At 36.2% G+C, this 17,660-nt stretch overlaps 2 protein-coding genes across 6 annotated transcripts in view; both read right to left on the bottom strand.

Annotated features, from left to right (window-relative positions):
• The window catches only part of LOC136849978 (ubiquitin carboxyl-terminal hydrolase 46-like), a 37,471-nt gene extending 36,238 nt beyond the window's left edge, over window positions 1–1,233 (bottom strand). Inside the window, exon 1 of one of the 4 annotated variants that reach the window (XM_067123518.1) lies at window positions 1,050–1,233. The gene's annotated coding sequence lies outside the window, so the exon portion shown is untranslated. The remainder of the gene's footprint in view (window positions 1–1,049) is intronic. The other 3 variants (XM_067123517.1, XM_067123516.1, XM_067123515.1) reach the window with 3 other exon arrangements.
• Window positions 1,234–4,006: 2,773 nt separating this feature from the next.
• On the bottom strand, window positions 4,007–16,804 carry LOC136849973 (sperm-associated antigen 1-like). 2 transcript variants are annotated; one of them, XM_067123503.1, is made up of 8 exons: window positions 16,652–16,804; window positions 15,104–15,201; window positions 12,815–12,933; window positions 9,727–10,166; window positions 8,671–8,783; window positions 7,711–7,806; window positions 5,942–6,060; window positions 4,007–4,830 (listed from the first exon to the last, which is right to left on the bottom strand). In XM_067123503.1, exons 4-8 carry the CDS (start codon window positions 9,772–9,774, stop codon window positions 4,568–4,570), a joined length of 639 nt encoding a protein of 212 aa, XP_066979604.1. In that variant the 5' UTR covers window positions 9,775–10,166; window positions 12,815–12,933; window positions 15,104–15,201; window positions 16,652–16,804; the 3' UTR covers window positions 4,007–4,567. The 2 variants fall into 2 exon arrangements, with proteins under 2 accessions (XP_066979604.1, XP_066979605.1); XM_067123504.1 differs by lacking the exons at window positions 12,815–12,933; window positions 15,104–15,201; window positions 16,652–16,804 and having other exon boundaries at window positions 4,436–4,830; window positions 8,707–8,783; window positions 9,727–9,909.
• Window positions 16,805–17,660: the final 856 nt, after the last annotated feature.

The raw sequence follows: 17,660 nt of genomic DNA, 5'->3' as shown, positions 1-17,660 counted from the left end.
ATTTTTAGCTCAATCATAAAACATGTGGTCACTAGAATGAGTTTATTTAATAAATCTGAATAACTCAAAAATCTTCACAGATCATACAGGGTTAAATAAGTCCGACTAGTGATGGCCAGTAGCAACCCAATTATATAAATTTTGGATATTTAAGGTTATTTCCACCAATTCTGAGCTATAAAGGAACCGCCTGGCCAAATTTATGTATGCAATATGGCCTAGCCTGGTCCTTGGGGGAGTATTTTTTTTTTTAATATATTATTCCGCTTAATGGCAAGGCTCTGGTCTAAATAAGGCCTAAGACTTTTGTATCGGTAGCTAAACCTTGTGGCAATGGCTTTATTTGCATCTGCGGCATAACCTTGACGAAGTAATGCAGGACTCGGCCAGATCACAATTTGTTTTAGGCTAATCTAAGCCACTGCAGAGGACAGCAATCAAATCTCACCAAACACCGACAGCGAGGTCGGCCCACTCTTTCCCTTTCGCCTAAATACCATGAAACCGGGCTTTCAAGAAATGGGCACCGAGCAGAGCAATTAAAGTTTGGGCACTTTAAACAAAAGATCAACTTTAAAATAGCCGGGATCGCTCATCACACGGGTTAGGCCTAGGCCTATTCGGTGGGCATTTGGAGTTCAATATTGACCGAGTAGCTTCTATTCTGCCCGTGTCATTACCCTTGACCTGAGGTTGGGCTAAACCAACCTCTCAAGTCCGAGCTAAAGAGGTTTTAAGCTGCGTTCCGCGAGGTTAGGCTAACCCACGGCCCACACGATGCTTCGGGAGCGGAAAACGGACACGAAACCATTTCGCTCATCCGCCGGAAAAGAAATGAAAAGAAATCTAGAACAGGATCATTTCAATCCAACATAAAAAAAATTGGTCGAATTTGAACGAGCAACTTTGGCCCCCTCTTTTTAAAAGGTTAATAATAATGAGACAATCGGGGCCCCTCGCCGTTCGGCCACCCTACCTATCGATTCAAAAACGCGAAATCTCGGGGGGAAAACTGTCAGTTGGCGGGAAAACCGGGGTTTCATAGTTACCTCTAGACACCCATGTCATCCAGGGCAAGTTGTGGCAGTTTGACAAGTCTCCCAAACAAAACAACAACAAAAACAAGAGGTACACCATCTGCGGGTTCGTGCTGCTTCCACCGCCGATACAAGGCCAACCTCACTGGGGCCGCGTTCAGTAAGGGTTGGGCGCTGCGAGCGCTCGCGTTTTGGCGTTCGGATGTCCTCGCTCAGGGATAAAAATTCATTCCTTCGCTAAATTTTACGAGGGAGAATTTACCCATGAACCATCGTCAAAGCAAAATACTGGGCTAAGGCTAAATCCGACTAATTTACAAGCCCTCAATTATTAATTATCTGGCGAAAGAATGATTTTAAAAAATTAATTTTACGTAACGATCACTTTTTATAGTTGTAGGGTTTTAGTTGCTGATATTTTAAAATCATGATATGTTTTATTAATTTATAATACAGTAATTTCGATAGTTAATTGCACTATTTACACCATTTACCTGAAATTTCATACATTGAGAATATACTGAACACCATATTCGAACATATTCCTGCATTGAATTGGTCTAAGGAAAATGGTTTTCGGCAACGACGTGTATTATTGCTTGTTCTGTCGGCCTATAACATTAACGATGCTACAAAACATATCATAAATGTCTTGGAATAAACCCAAACTGGAGTCATATCTTTCCTTCTCTGTAGCTATTGGTCACACCTCGAAATTTCCCGATTTGAGATCCTGTTTACTTTCCTGAACGAGACCTAGGTTTTGGCGTATTCTTCATCATGTAGAACAATGTTTTTCACGTTTGACATTTCTCTGCTGAAAAATTGTCACTTTAAGGCAAATTCTGACAACATTCCGCTTCATCTGAGTCAGACTGAAACTGCTGGATGCTAATTTCGATTTAGAAAGGTTATCTAACATCTGGAGACACTTAATGGACTCATTCAAAGGAGAAAGATTGCGTTCGAATACTCTTGTCAAAGTAATAGTTTTTGAAATCGCTATTATTTTTCGTTAATTGTCCATGTTTTTTAACTTAAATATTTTTATAAAAGTCATATGATATCAAAATTCTTTAGATTAACTTTATATTTATGCAAATCTGGATGCTCTCTATGAACTCATTAAGTCAAAATCAGTTATACAAAAATACGAACATTTCCTGGTTTTGCCGGGAATCTGGAAGATGAGTTAAATGTGATCGAATTCATTTTCTTGCCCAACCGTCGATTATTTTTTGAATTGAGCTAATATTTTGCTCATATGATACCATTGAGAATTTCTAATGTTACGGACCATCACTATAATTATAGTATTTGATTTTGCCACATGCAATAGAAATATTATTTTGTTAATCACGTAGACGTTACATTATATATATATACTGTATATATATATATATATATATATATATATATATATATATATATATATATATATATATATATATATATATATATATATATATATTCAGGACCTCATGTAAACAGGCGATGAGGACGGACAGAAATCTTGACTTTTTTTTTTTTTTAAATAAGGAGCTACGTTAGATACCGTTCTGTTTAAATGAGGTCCTGTTATTAATTGTATTAAAATTGTATTAATGCACAGAACAGTTGTACAAGTGATCAAGTTTAATATATATTATATATATATATATATATATATATATATATATATATATATATATATATACACACACACACACACACACATATACTATATGCGAAATAATGGCGAATGTTTATTTCTCTCTTAAAGATTTAAGTCGGAAAATCACTTCCAAAACTACTCAAAATCTCCAAGCAACAATCTCTGCTTCATGTAAACAAAACGTTCAAATTGTCCTTTGGAAATGAAAAGGATTAGCGTTGAACTGAAAAGTGAAATGGAAACAGATAAGTGGAGACTAGTTACGTAAAAACTGATAACTAAAATCACCAGGAATCATTCCACAATTGACACATGGGTCTAGTCTTAGCTTTCTGTGACGCATCCGCTCAGTCTTCTTCTTCTTCTTCTTCTTCGTATTATTATTATTATTATTATTATTATTATTATTATTATTATTATTATTATTACAGTGAAAAATTAAAGAAACCGAGAGCTCTTATTGAATTGCGTATAGAATTTAGGCCAAAGGCCAAGCACTGGAACCTATGAGGCCAATCAACGCTGAAACGGAAATTGACAGTGAAGGTTTGAAAGGTGTAATAGGAGGAAAAACCTCGCAGTTGCACTATGACTCAGTTGTTAGGAGAGGGTGGAAAGTAAGATGGGAGTAAAAGAATATGAAAGGAGGTACAGTAAAAGGAACGAAAGGGGTAGCAGCTAGGTGCCGAAGGCATGATGCAAGAAACCTTAAGTAGTGCGTACAGTGCACCGCATGAGGTGCACTGACGGCATTAATCCGATGGGGAGAGCTTTTATTCTCATGTGCATTTAGCTACACGTTTCCGTTTAGAATTTGTCGATTTTAAAACAAAATTGTCAACACACGAAGATTCAGTCGCTCGAAAACTTTAATAAAATAATCTTTTCAGCTCTCTTTATCAGTTTCAAAAAACGCAATGGCTCAGGGATGGAAATTTATCAGCATTTTTTTAAAGTAAATAATGGCTGTTTGCGTCAGCTCTCACTGATAAGGAAGATATAAAGGCACCGATTGTCGCAGGGTGTAATTCTGTGCGATAAAAATGAAGAGGAGGAAATATCCACATGTGATGACTCACCACAAAATGGAATTTTTACTCGATTGATTTATGGCTTTTAAAACTGGCGTCACATAATCTATGTTATTGACGCCGGAATTTTTACTTATGATCGTAGACTAATAACATATGAAAGAGGCTTCACCAAACGCCCCACCCCCCAAAAAAAATAATAAATAAATAGAAGTATAATTTAGTCGAAACAACGATGGCTACAAAGACAGTCACACTTTTAGTCAGGGTAAATGAAACAGCTGTTTATCCATATTATTGTACAGGTAACACACAGTTTATTACGTTCGACATTCAGCTACAGCACAGCCTTCAAAAAAAAAAATATGGTACTATTATTTTTAAATATACTATTTCTTTGAAAGTGACAATGACCCTATATATACGAATAACAAAGTGTTATATAATTCAGACATGAAGAAAACTTGCAAGTCCTCCGTGGTGGAATATGAACTGAAAGATGTAATCATAAAATTACTTTTAACGGTTTGGTGCGAGTGGCCATGCATCACAGTGAGACCAGTAAACTAACAGGGTGTGGCTGAATGAATGATAACATACTACGTAATTCTGACCGGCCTTTCGTATCATGGAGTTTTACAAACATTTAAGTATGAATATTTTTTTCCACTTTATTCCCTCATTATACCATTAGACGAAGGCAAATACCTTTATTTTTAGTGAACCCTTTCCAAAATTGCATGAATGTTTATTATATTTATTCTCGATGTGAATTTTTTTAAATTTATCTTTCAGAGAGGATATGTATCAAATAAGCAAAAATGGTGGACATTGGCTGCGCCACTTCAGAGTATCTCCTCAATGACGATCTTCCTGCCGCCCTTCGGAGCCGTCTTCGGACTGTCGTGGATGACTGCCATGCCCTTCAGGGCCTCCTGGTTGAAGGGCTCGCTTGCCAAGACCTTCTGGAACTGCAGCGACGCCTGGAGGATGTCGCCAATCCGGAGGTACTCGTCACCTGATGCAAGTAAGGAATCCCTTTCTTCGATCGTCAGTTGGTGCGGTTTGGTCTCCTCTCCTTCGGTGATGGTGACCGGAGGCGTGTCTCCTGCGAGATCAATCAATCAATCAGTCAATCAATCAGTCATTCACGCAGTGAATAAGGAATAACTAAAGAGATATACAAACCGGCAGATAAACGTTAGGAAAACGACAAGAAAGTTCCGGGGCTAGACCCATAACTGATTTGAATATAGAATTTAGGCCAAAGGCTAAGCACTGGGACCTATGAGGTCATTCAGCGCTGAAATAGAAATTGACAGTAGGAGAGGGTGGAAAGTAAGATTGAAGAATGAGAATATGAAAGGAGGTGCAGTAAAAGGAACGAAAGGGGTTGCAGCTAGGGGGCCGAAGGCACGCTGCAAAGAACCTTAAGTAATGCATAACTGAAATCGAGTTCAGATCCTTAGCAGACAACTCAAAAACTAGCCCCCCAAAATAGGCCTATGTTAGACCTCAAAAGAGCAAGAAAGTTCATCTCAGCCTGTTACCTTTTACTCTGCCGGGAAACTGGGTCTAAGCTTTCTTACAAACAAAAATCAAAGGCTTCGTTTTCTCAAAGTCACTTCTATTTCTGTAGAATATTTAGGGTTTACATGTGGATGAGAGTTAGTTTTGAGAAACGAGGACAAACTTATCTTAGAATATTGATTAGAACTTTCTTCCGAATTGACATAAATTGTTTTAAAAGTGACAAATTTTGCATTAGATTTGAAAAAAAAAGCATTTCTTTTAGAAAAAGGAAAGAACTTACTGTTGAAACTATACATCTTGGTTCAGAGAAGTCAAAGATTTATCACAGAAATGATTAAGAATCTATTTTATAAGTGACAAAAAAATATTATCATAGCATAAAGAAAACTATAGATTTGTTTTTACAAATGGCAAAACGACTTGTTTCAGAAATGACAAAGAATTTACTTTAAATATGAAAAAACAACAATCTATTGTAAAAATTACGGAATTTTATTTGGAAAGAGCAAAGAATTTGTTTGATAAAACATATTAGTTATGTTATGAAATAATAAACATTTCACTTAGAAATGACACAGAATTTGTTTGAGAAATGTCAAGTGTATGTTTTCAAAACCAGAAGAGCGGTTGGTTGCCAGTGCACGATAATGAAATCTTCAGACTCACTGAAAGGGAACAACTTTCACCTTGGGCATTGCGGACAGGAGGCATGGGCGCTCTGATGACCTCGTATCGGGTCAGTTCTTCTTCTCTTTCTTTTATGTCCAGAGTCCATTGCCTCAGGTCCTCTCGGATGGCGTTGAGTCTGTTGGAATTAAGACGTAATCAAGAGTAGTCTTCATTCTGGAACCGTTTGGAAAGATGAATAGTTTTGAAATATTTCGTGCTTTTTGCATTTGGAGGATGATACTTTAAATATATGTATACACATATATACATATATATGTACATATATATATATATATATATATATTTAGATATTTTTATTGTAATCTATCAGTGTTCTATGAAGTTTAAAAGAGGCCAGGATTGAATTAATGTCAATCAAAATATATGGTTTTGTCGTGTAAATTTTAGCTTTTTAAACTCTCTCTCTCTCTCTCTCTCTCTCTCTCTCTCTCTCTCTCTCTCTCTCTCTCTCTCTCTCTCTCTCTCTCTCTATATATATATATATATATATATATATATATATATACTGTATATATAACTGCTGCTTAGACCGTGGTTTAGCACCGCCCCTCATGGAGACTCGAGACTCATGACAGACGAATTCAGAAAAGTGGAGAACTGTAATCAGATAGGTAATGACTTCTACTGGGAGGGGCTATTACAGAGGTGGATAGGATGGGAGGGGGTGGGTCAGGGAAAGTGACATATTGGAAGGCACAGATGAAACGAAGTAAAGGTCACCTGAATGAGAGATGGAGACTCGGTATAGAACAAAGGGAAGGTATGCATGTGATATATGTCGGCGGGGTGTTGAAGATGATGATTTTGATGAATTTTGCTTATATATATATATATTTTAAACTTATTTTCAATTTTCCTTTCGGCGCTGAATGACCTCATAGGTCCCAGTTCTAGGTTTTGCCCTAAATATATTGTCTTATGAATATTGATATATATAAACAATAACCATAAAGATTATTTAATTTCATCTCAGGGTCATTAAAAATTAAGCATAAAGGGGTGATTAGGACGAAGGTAAGTACAAGGTCCAGTCTGGTTCCTTTAAAGTTTACTGCTAGGTGGAGTGGCTCCTTAGGATTGATTGATTAATCGACTGATTGTGAGTAATAGCGTTGCAAGTATCAGGGACCAGTGATATAGGGGTCTTAGGAGTGATTCTAATTATATATATATATATATATATATATATATATATATATATATATATATATATATATATATATATATATATACATTCCTTTTTTACAGGCAACTACTTTTGAGAACCAGCTGTGCCCCACTCCAGTTTATGGCATTGTGGCCTTTATGAGTGGGGCAGAGCTGGTTTTCAAAAGTAGTTGTCTACAAAAGGAAAGGAATATATATATATATATATATATATATATATATATATATATATATATATATATATATATTGTTGTTTATATTATCAATATTCATAAGATAGAATATATTTAGGAGAAGGCCAAGAACTGGGACCTATGAGGTCATCCAGAGCTGAAAGGGAAATTGAGAGTAAGAGGTTTAAAAGGTGTAACAGGAGGAAAACCTCGCGGCTGCAATAAGAACCACTGTTAGAAGAGGGTGGAAAGTAAGATGCTAGAAAGAATATGAATGGAGGTACAGTAAAAGGAATGAAAGGGGGTTGCAGTTAGGGGCCGCTGCAAAAAACCTTAAGTGATGCCTACAGTGTACCGCATGAGGTGCGTAGACGGCATTACCCCGCCCACCCTAGGGGGATATTCACAATGTTATTTGCACTTACTCATTTAAAGGAAGATCTGACACCCTGGCGGCTGGCTTGTCTGCGATCAACACTCGACTTTGGGGGTGGAGAGACGCCAGGCGATCTTCCGTAAACCTGGAGAAAAAACAGAGGCGATTTTATGTCACTATTCCTTCATTTTTTTAGTTCTCTGTAAAAGAAAACTTTTGTACCGGCTTTGTCTGTCCACACTTTTTCTGTCCACCCTCAGATCTTAAAAACTACTGAGGCTAGAGGGCTGCAAATTGGCATGTTGATCACCCACCCTCCAATCATCAAACGTGCCAAATTGCAGCCCTCTAGTTTCAGTAGTTTTTATTTTATTTAAGGTTAAAGTTAGCCATAATCGTGCTTCTGGCACCGATATAGGATAGGCCACCACCGGGAGGTGGTTAAGTTTCATAGGCTGCGGCTCATACAGCATTATACCAAGACCACCGAAAGATAGATCATTTTCGGTGGCTTTGATTATACGCTGTAGCTGCTGTACAGAAAACTTGATTGCACCTTAGAAACTTTGGCGCATTTTTTACTTGTTTGTAAGTGTCAATCCTCCCAGTTGTACACGGATGGTCTACTAAAAGAAGTTGTGAGCTCAAGGGTCAATAGGTGAGCAAGTATTTAATGTCATTCGCTTACAGAGAGTGGAATTCTCTATCTGTCTTTGTGTTCCTGAGTCGTGTGATCTGAGTAGTTGACTTTTTAATTTGATGCAGAGGGAGGAGAGGATTCTTTCTACTTAGCTATCCAACTTCTTGAATTCTAGCTTGGTCTAGTTTTAACTTTCATTTCAGAAAAAATCTTTTGAGTGAGTCTAGTATGAGTCTAATAATAATAATAATAATAATAATAATAATAATAATAATAATAATAATAATAATAAGAAGAAGAAGAAGAAGAAGAAGAAGAAGAGGAAGATGAAATTCAGAAACACACAATCTTAAGAAACTCGAAGGATACCTCAGCAAATCTGGATAGGATCCCTCTTGGCCTGACCTGAGGACTCTGATGATCCTCTCCAGCGTCCTTTTGTCGTTACAGCCCCTCACGTAGCTGTAATCCAACTGCTCGACCTGTAAAATACGAGACTCATTACAAAAACCTGAAACTGAGGAGCGACATTGACCTAACAAGACTCATTACAGATGGCAAGAGTTTAGGACAAGTCCAAGTGGTATTAACGTTAACTGAGACTCATTACAAAATCTAGGAGCATTAAGAGAGAATCATTACAAACTTCAGGCGTCTACTAGAAGAGTTTGTTGTTATAACAATAACTGACACATTTTGACAGTGCAGAAGAATTGAGCTGGAATTGGTTGAGGATAGAAATTGACCTTGTATGCGACTTATCAAGAATTTCAGTCAAGAAACAGCACTTTATAATATTCGTGTAGTCAAGAACAAGTAGAATATAATTTTAAATGAGACTCATTACGAATGTCACGAGTCATTCCAGGTTAACTTTTTGCCGCTTAATAAATGCATTCTTTATCGAACACCAAACACACACACACACATATATATATATATATATATATAAATATATATATATATATATATATATATATATATATATATATATATATATATATACATATATATTAGTATGTGCTCACAGTGTTTCTGTGTCGTAAGGGTTCTTGACTACCTGCTTGGTTGTCAGAACTTGCGTGATCTTGCCTAATTTGTTATTCATTGCAGAAGAATATTACAACAACGTAAGCAGTTTATTTTGGCACGTAAGGATTTTGATATCTTTGGTATCGCTGTTGTTATAGTTGTTGTTTTTTTGTTTTTGTGTTTTCTTTCTGTTATTTTGTTTTCTTGATACCAACGATCAGAGTCTAACGTCGATTACGAAAGCGACTTAGGCATATTTCATTAGAAACTATTATGCCTCTGCTGACTTTAGAAGAGAGAGAGAGAGAGAGAGAGAGAGAGAGAGAGAGAGAGAGAGAGAGAGAGAGAGAGAGAGAGAGAGAGAGAAGGTAAATGGTTAGGATATTTTCTTACCTTTAGATCGAAGCTTTGCAATAACGAAGATTCATTTTGGAGAGGCATCCTTTCAGTTTGTCGTTTCTAGATTCTCAGCAATAAAATACTTCGACGTTTATATAAAAAAGTTGAGTAAATTGATTAAGTTCGTTTATTCCACGAGGAAAAAAAGGCACGAATTGCAACTATAACTAAAAAAAAAGGAAGGAAAATATCACATCAACAGTCCCACCAAAGCACAGCAGTCTCCCCGAAAGTTTATCCCGTTTTCTTATTCACTCCGTTTTCTTTTTGTTTCCCTGGCCCTCGGCGTTATCCTGTTCCAGGTTCGCTTGAGTTTCCTCAGCTTCGTCGGTAGGACGTGCCCTGAGGGTCTTCCTCATTATCCATCCGAGGACGACGGTGCCGTACATCAAAAAGAAGGGGATGAATGCGATCCAGCCGGGCATTATGTTCACCTGTCAGGAGAGAGATCGTTTGTAAAGGAAAGAGGGGGAACTATTTTAAGTTCCAGTAAGCCTGGCGGATGCTTAACCTACTTCAGAACGTTGATAAGCCGGCTTTGTATCAGCACGAACCCTTGCCCCAAGGGGCCCGTAATTATGGTAAAGCGTTGCAGGGGATAAGTGGACCGGTTTGGACCTCTGGACTATATCTACCAGCGGAGATGGCCTCGTAATAAAGAATTTATTCTAATAAATGGGACATAAAATCTCTTATGACAGTTGCTTTTGGGCGCGATTACACAGCTCTATTAATCAAGAGAATGAGAGTAATTAACAATCATTTGTGGCATAAAAGTTAATCAGGTGGCTCTTTGCATTACACCACCCAGTTTTGAAATCAGTAACCGTTTAATTCCACATTGAGTTCAGCAATCCTTTGAGTCAATAATAACTTCATTAAATCTTTTGATTCCCCATTAACTTCAGCGATCTTTTGGTTCCTTATTGATTCGTCAACTTGACTCCATGGTGACTTTAGTAATTCAGTATCTTCCTTTAGATTATATTCTGAATGACAATCACCACATATTAAACTCAATGCTATTTTTTGACCTATAACCTTCCTTCACTTAAGAAGCAGTATGTGCCACTTCTTTCATGGTTAAGTTCCACGCTTCTTTACTCCCGCTTTTTTTTGGGGGGGTGGGGGGTCGTTCCATCGGCCTATGCTGGTCTCGGTAAGTTGGGCAGAGTCCAGAAATGCACAAGAGGCCTCTCATTCCTTTTCACATCTTACCCGGCCTTGGAAATAACGTAAGAATAAATACCTGACAATGACGTCTTGCTCTTGAATGTTAAATGATACTGAATAAGGTTTAATAATGCCTGACTCTCAAAAGAATCTAACAAAACTCTTAAGAGTTTTGTCTTTTAAGAGTTTAAACCCTTAACAACGATCTAACATCAAATATGGGTTAATAGCAAAAATGCATGTTAATAACTCTTACACGCTTAAAAATATACAACGACAATCGCGGTTAATAACACTGACGCTCTTTTAAAATAATCTAACAACAAATGCGGCTTAATAACGCTCACGCTATTAGAAATAATATATCAGAAAATAACGGTTAATAACTTTTGCGCTCTTAAAGCACTCAAATAACAAATAAAAGTTAATATTCTAACAACTAATACGGTTTAATAACGCTCGGGCTTTAATAAATAATCTAAGAGCAAATACCTGTTATTAATAGTTAAAGTACTCTAATAACGAATAAATGTTAATAAACTATGTCACTCTTGAACATAAAAATGTTAATAACTGTCACTCTTGAAGATAAACTAACTGCTAATATGGGTTAATAACGCTCACACTATTAGAAATAATCTATCAGTAAATATTGGTTAATATCTCTAGCGCTCTTAACGTATTCTAATAACACAAATATGTCAATAAGTCTGTTATTTTGAAAATAAACTAACAACAAATACGAGTTAATATCGCTCACGAAAAACAGAGAAGTAGAGTGAAAATAGTCGGGAAATAAATGTACCGCTATTTTTCATGACATTCACGATTTTAAATCTACCGACACTTTCACATAATCCTGCGTGATCACTTTTCATCATTTCAGCTTCCGAACGTCAACCACTTTTCCCCCTTTAAACTTCCGAACACTGGAATATCCTTAAATGCTACTTTTCAAAAGTCCTGTAAGTCACTGTTCTGCACAGCCAGAAACAATCGTTTTTCTAATCTTCTCTCAGCCGAGTTAAAAGAACACCATCTGATGACAATGTTTGCTCATATGGTCGATTTTGTTCTAGTCCAATTATTATTTTTGCGTTTAAATGCTTATTTTATTATTATATTATCCGTATTTCACTTAATTGGCTTTCTGTTCATTCTTTTCTCTTCTTATATAAGGTAATTCTATCGTAATTATGATAAAAAATATATATATTTTTACGCACCACTGTCAGCAAGACTTCCAAGGTTCTCTTCTTCCCGCCGAGGGATTACTAACCTAAAGCGAAAAAGCACCCCAGGTTACGTCTACTTATAGAGCCCAAATAAATCATTCGGATGAATATTACAACAGCTATTGACGAGGGGGAGACTCAAGAACCCTTGAAAATATTAGCTCAAATCATCGATTGGGTGAAAGGTCTATTTTATATGACCAACTGGGGATCGTAATCGTTTGATCAATATCCTTCAGACGTTTGATGGAGTTTTGCCATGACTTATGTACCGGGTATGCAAGTTAACGAAGACCTCAGACTCAGAGCAAGTACGATGTCTTTTTCTTCTTCTTCTTCTTATTAAATAATATTTGACCTCGTATTTTAAGACATTAAAATGGGCGTTGCCAGGAATTTAGCTCTGAGCTGTGGGCAAAAATTTATCTTCACACAAATTTTATTGTAGATTGTAATTTAACATCTACATTTACTGAAATTTGTTATAATCATAACTTAATTGTTTCTACTTGACAAAATTTAGGGTGCTTGCCATGAAATTAACTGAAACACTCGGGAAAGCCTGCATATGCTAGTATATGTATATATATATATATATATATATATATATATATGCTTAACTGATATACATGCTTAGTACATAAACTACGCTTAACTGCATGCACATGACTCACATTTTCTCGACGTGCCTGGCGATGGCCCGGCCCATGAGCGTGACCTTGACCTCCAAATCCGTATAGGTTGGGATTTCCCTGGTCATCTTCTTCCACCTCCCTGTCCTGGTCTCCTGAAACTGGAGTGAAAAGCGAAGTGAACATTCTTTTAGACCGTCTGTAAGTTTTAATTAAACCTTAAGTGGCTGTTTTAAGTTGCCACAATACAAGCAAGTCTTCTGTTAAATTTCAACACCTTTTGCCAAGCTTTAACACCAAATGGCAAAGGAGGAAGGTGTTTTCAATACCAGAAACGTCCCCGGTGTTCTGGTTGAATTATTGAATATGAAATAATTGCAACGTTGCTGTGCTGCAACTAAATTACACAAATTTCTCTAAACGCTACCTCTTTAGTACGATTTTCCACCAATGCAAAATGACTGATAGGGAAGAAAGGACACTGAAGGTCAGATGTAGTAGTAATAGTAGTATTAAGTCACTCAGTTTCCTTAAGGCTTTGACATAACAATAAACACAGAGATAGACCCACTGATGTTGTTGCTCTTTACGCGTACGTGATGTAAAGTTTAATCTCAAAATTCCATGACGGTTATGAAAAATGACTAAATCTCATTCGCCCCCTATCACGAATGTTATTCATCTCAAACGAAAAGGTAATTATCTAATTTCTGCAGTTATATATAAAGACTAAGGTATTCCTCGGGAAGCTAAATATAGTTGGGTTCCAGTGTGAGGAATGGAATTCCAGCCTAGTTGCCGTTATTTTTTTGTGTTGCTTTTAATTTGTCTTTGAAAACTGAAAAATGCATTTTGTCTTTAGGTGAAATACAATGGCGAGGGTGAGGGGGAAACCTAATCTAAACCTATATTGCAATGTGGTTGTCTGTGAGCATATCACGTTTATTTATTCATACTTTGCCCCATGAATATACATACTAACATACATAGCCCACAGTACGTGATTTATTGCAAGAACTCCAGCGGGAATAACTATCTTCGATGATAAAAAATTATTCTTCGATTGCTCTACCGATTTATGAGTCCATTTGATCAATGTGGCAGATGTTCACAGAATTACTGGCCGGTACATCAATGTATTGGATGTTAAGTTACGAAGTTACAAACCAAGAGTCGTTATGGAAATCAATAAAATTCCTGTTCTATTGATCACTGAGGTTTATGACAGGATTTCTTTTTTGGGGTTGGCCAAAAATGACGTGGATATAAAATGTAGCCTACATATCATGTTAGCTTAACCTAACTCGGTAGTAAAATTTTACTTTAAACCATTATTACAAATTGGGGCTTGAAAATATAGTTTTCTTTTTTTTAATACGTGTTTCAGGGTTTCTGAAGTTCATTTCTTTCGCTGTAAAGTTTTGTATGATACCAGTATCTCTCCTATGAGAGCTGTGTTCAGTACCAGCCCCACCGGAATGAGTGGTAAAATTTTATAAGTCGCCAATAAGACTCCAGCTAGCCACTTTTGCATGAAAACCATTTTATGTCTTTCATGCAAAAATGGCTAGGAAATGATAGGGAACTAAAAGAACCTAAAAATACCAACCTAACTTAATCTTGGGGTGTTTACTGGTTACAATTTTGCCGTATTAGCTATGGAGCGAGGGTGGGGCTCGGTATTGTCTTACTCTGTAAGTTGTAATTTGATTAATTTTTTAATTTATTAGTTGCGCATAATATTTGTGGGGTTCAAAATAACGAAAATGAAGAGCTCTTTTCAAAAATGAGTTACATTTTCATATCGTGTATTGGCAACTTATAAAATAATACCGAATGAATGTCTAGACAAACAAAGACAGTAAATTTATCAGTAACCGTAAATTTGCTATAGATTTGAGCATGAGTTTTGTACTAATCACGTTAAGGAGACTTGAAATCACAGCATAAAAAACCTCAATTTCAAGTAATAGTTTAAAGTGAAACAATACCAACCTTTTGTTTTTGCATTTGTTAATATTAGCTAACCTAATCAAACTTGACCTAACCCCAAAAAAACTAACCTAACATGTAGGTTACAACCTAACCTCACATACCCAAACTTGTAACAACCAAACCTAACATAACCCTACTTATTGTAACTATAGCTCACCTAATCAAACTTAGCTTTCCATAACCTAACCTAGCCTATATTACCTAACCTTACCTAACCTAACCTTACCTTGCCTAACCTAACCTTACCTTCCCATAACTTATCTAGCCCACACTCTGTACATCACTAGAAATATAGTCAATCTGGAAATAGCGAAATACAGATTGATTTCCACTTACCAATCAGGAGCCGTCCAGGGATTCGATACCTCCGTGAAGAAATGGTATTGAATTTTCTTCTCCTGTTTCACTCTTTGCAATAGCGTTCCTGTATTTTCCTGAAAGAAGGGGATTCTGATGAGCAATAATGATCATATCGTGACATGTGGTTATTAGGCAACATTGAATAAGCATGAAATATTGCACATTAGTGGCAGACATTGCTATGGTATGATTATTTACATTAAGATAAGATGATGAATAATCTGTTTATAAAACAGAATAAAATTAAATATGCAGTATGAGTAAGATATTTGAGATAAATCGATGTTACTGATTAATCTCAAGATGTCTAATGATTTATGAATTGTAGAGAGAGTTTATGCTCACTTTCTTGCTCCATATTGTATGCAATTTCATGTATGACTGTGATATTGCAAGATGTTTATGGTGGGACATATTCCAGATAAGAGGGAAGGGTGGAGCCTCGTTAAAATTATAAAAATGCATGAAATAGGAAAAAATTACAAATATTGAAAACTGCCATAAAAGAAGGAAAAGTAAAGACAGCACGAGTGATTAAGAAGAAAAGTAAGACCCACTACCTGTTTGAGACAGGTACCAGTTTAGGTGTTTGATAGACAATGAGTGAATAAATAAATAGATAAGTGAATTAAGTAAGGCAGTTACTTTTTCATTTATTGCAGAGAACTTAAAGTCAAACACAGGGATATGAATGGTACAGTTTTCTACACAGGGTGCTCATCCCTGATGAAGCAGTTAAAGGTGAATGTGACAGACACTGATGTTTTGCTGTTCTGGGGAGCCACCCATAATTAAGAGAAACAGCTTTTGCGGCAGAAGTCTCAATAGTGAGTGACCCGAGATCAATCCCACTGGGGAGGGGTGGGAGATGTCTTAGGGTCTGTTTCCGTTTAAATCTATTTGTCCTCTTTAACCATTGGCAGTGAATTTTGTACCTAGTGATTAGTCGACTGATGTGGGTTGCAGTAGTGGGATGATGGTCACGGTGTTAGAACCTCATACCAAGAAGACTTGCTGAGAAGTATGTATGTATGTATGTATGTATGTATGTATGTATATATATATATATATATATATATATATATATATATATATATATGTATATGTGTGTGTGTGTGTGTGTGTGTGTGTGTGTGTGTACATACATACTGTACATACATACATACATTATAAATATTATATATATATATATATATATATATATATATATATATATATATATATATATATATATATATATATATATATATATTTATATATGTATATATATATATATATATATTTATATATATATATATATATATATATATATATATATATATATAAATCAGACTTGATATATTTCTATTTATATCTATCCATCTATAACGTCTTGCTTATACATTGGCCGCATGATGTATGAATTGCTGCTAAATGACGAGGAAATATAAAATTAGAAAAAAATTCTCACTCAAGCAGCTATCAATATTAGGTACCCTGCAATATTTACTGTAGTTTACACTGAAATACAGAATTGTTACATACCTCTTCTAGCTGTATTTTGTATTCTAAGCCCCAGGAACTCAGCTCGTAATTTTGACAGCTAATTTCACACTTACAGTAATTTCGTCTGGGCAGGCCTCGGCTTACCAGACAACTAATACTACGATATAAAGCCAAACATTGCTGGTCTAGAACGCCGTGCGCTGTGTCCGATTCTCCTCGTGAGACTTCGGTAACTTACTATTATCAAGAAAGTCAAACGAATGTTCGTTATTGGGCAAAGTATGTAACTACGAATACCAGTTGCACACTCAGTATTATTTTAGGAGTAATTTGGTGTTTTTATAAACAAAATGCCGCAGAAAAAATGCATGCTTAGATTTGTTACACCGAATCGGCGTCAACCGGAGTATGTTTACAAGCGTTGCCATGGAAACGACAATGGGGGTTTTAATAGCATCACATGTTATATACAGTGTTTTCAGCGAACATGCATATTAAATGATCAGCGATTAGCACAGCAAGAAAATTATACGTGGCGTCCATTATCAAGAGTTATGTACTAAGTTACATTTTGTATGATTTGGTGAGTAAACAGGTAATATTAACCTCATTTTTACATAGATTAGTGTCATTTTCAATCGGTTTCATTTCTCATATTTCGCTTACTTCTTTTTCCTTTCTGCCGTATCGGTAATTGCTGTTACTCTTTTATATTTTTCCTTGTCTTGTAAGATTGACTCCCCCCCCTTCTCTCTCTCTCTCTCTCTCTCTCTCTCTCTCTCTCTCTCTCTCTCTCTCTCTCTCTCTCTCTGGTATAACGTTGTGTGTTTGTGTGGGCCAGCCCTAGGAGAGCTGTTAATCAGCTCAGTGGTCTGGTAAAACTAAGGTATATTTAATTTTTGTGGGCGTGTGTGTATGTATACATTTTACATGTACAACAGTGAATGTTTATGCGTTCTCACGCACAAACACACACATACACACGATTTTGTATACTTGAAGGAAATCAAAATATTGAGTTTGATTTCCATGTAATTGGAGGAGATTG

This window comes from Macrobrachium rosenbergii, chromosome 21 (genome assembly GCF_040412425.1).
Source record: "Macrobrachium rosenbergii isolate ZJJX-2024 chromosome 21, ASM4041242v1, whole genome shotgun sequence".
Lineage (NCBI taxonomy): Eukaryota > Metazoa > Arthropoda > Malacostraca > Decapoda > Palaemonidae > Macrobrachium > Macrobrachium rosenbergii.
This window is presented reverse-complemented; position numbering and strand designations above follow the sequence as displayed.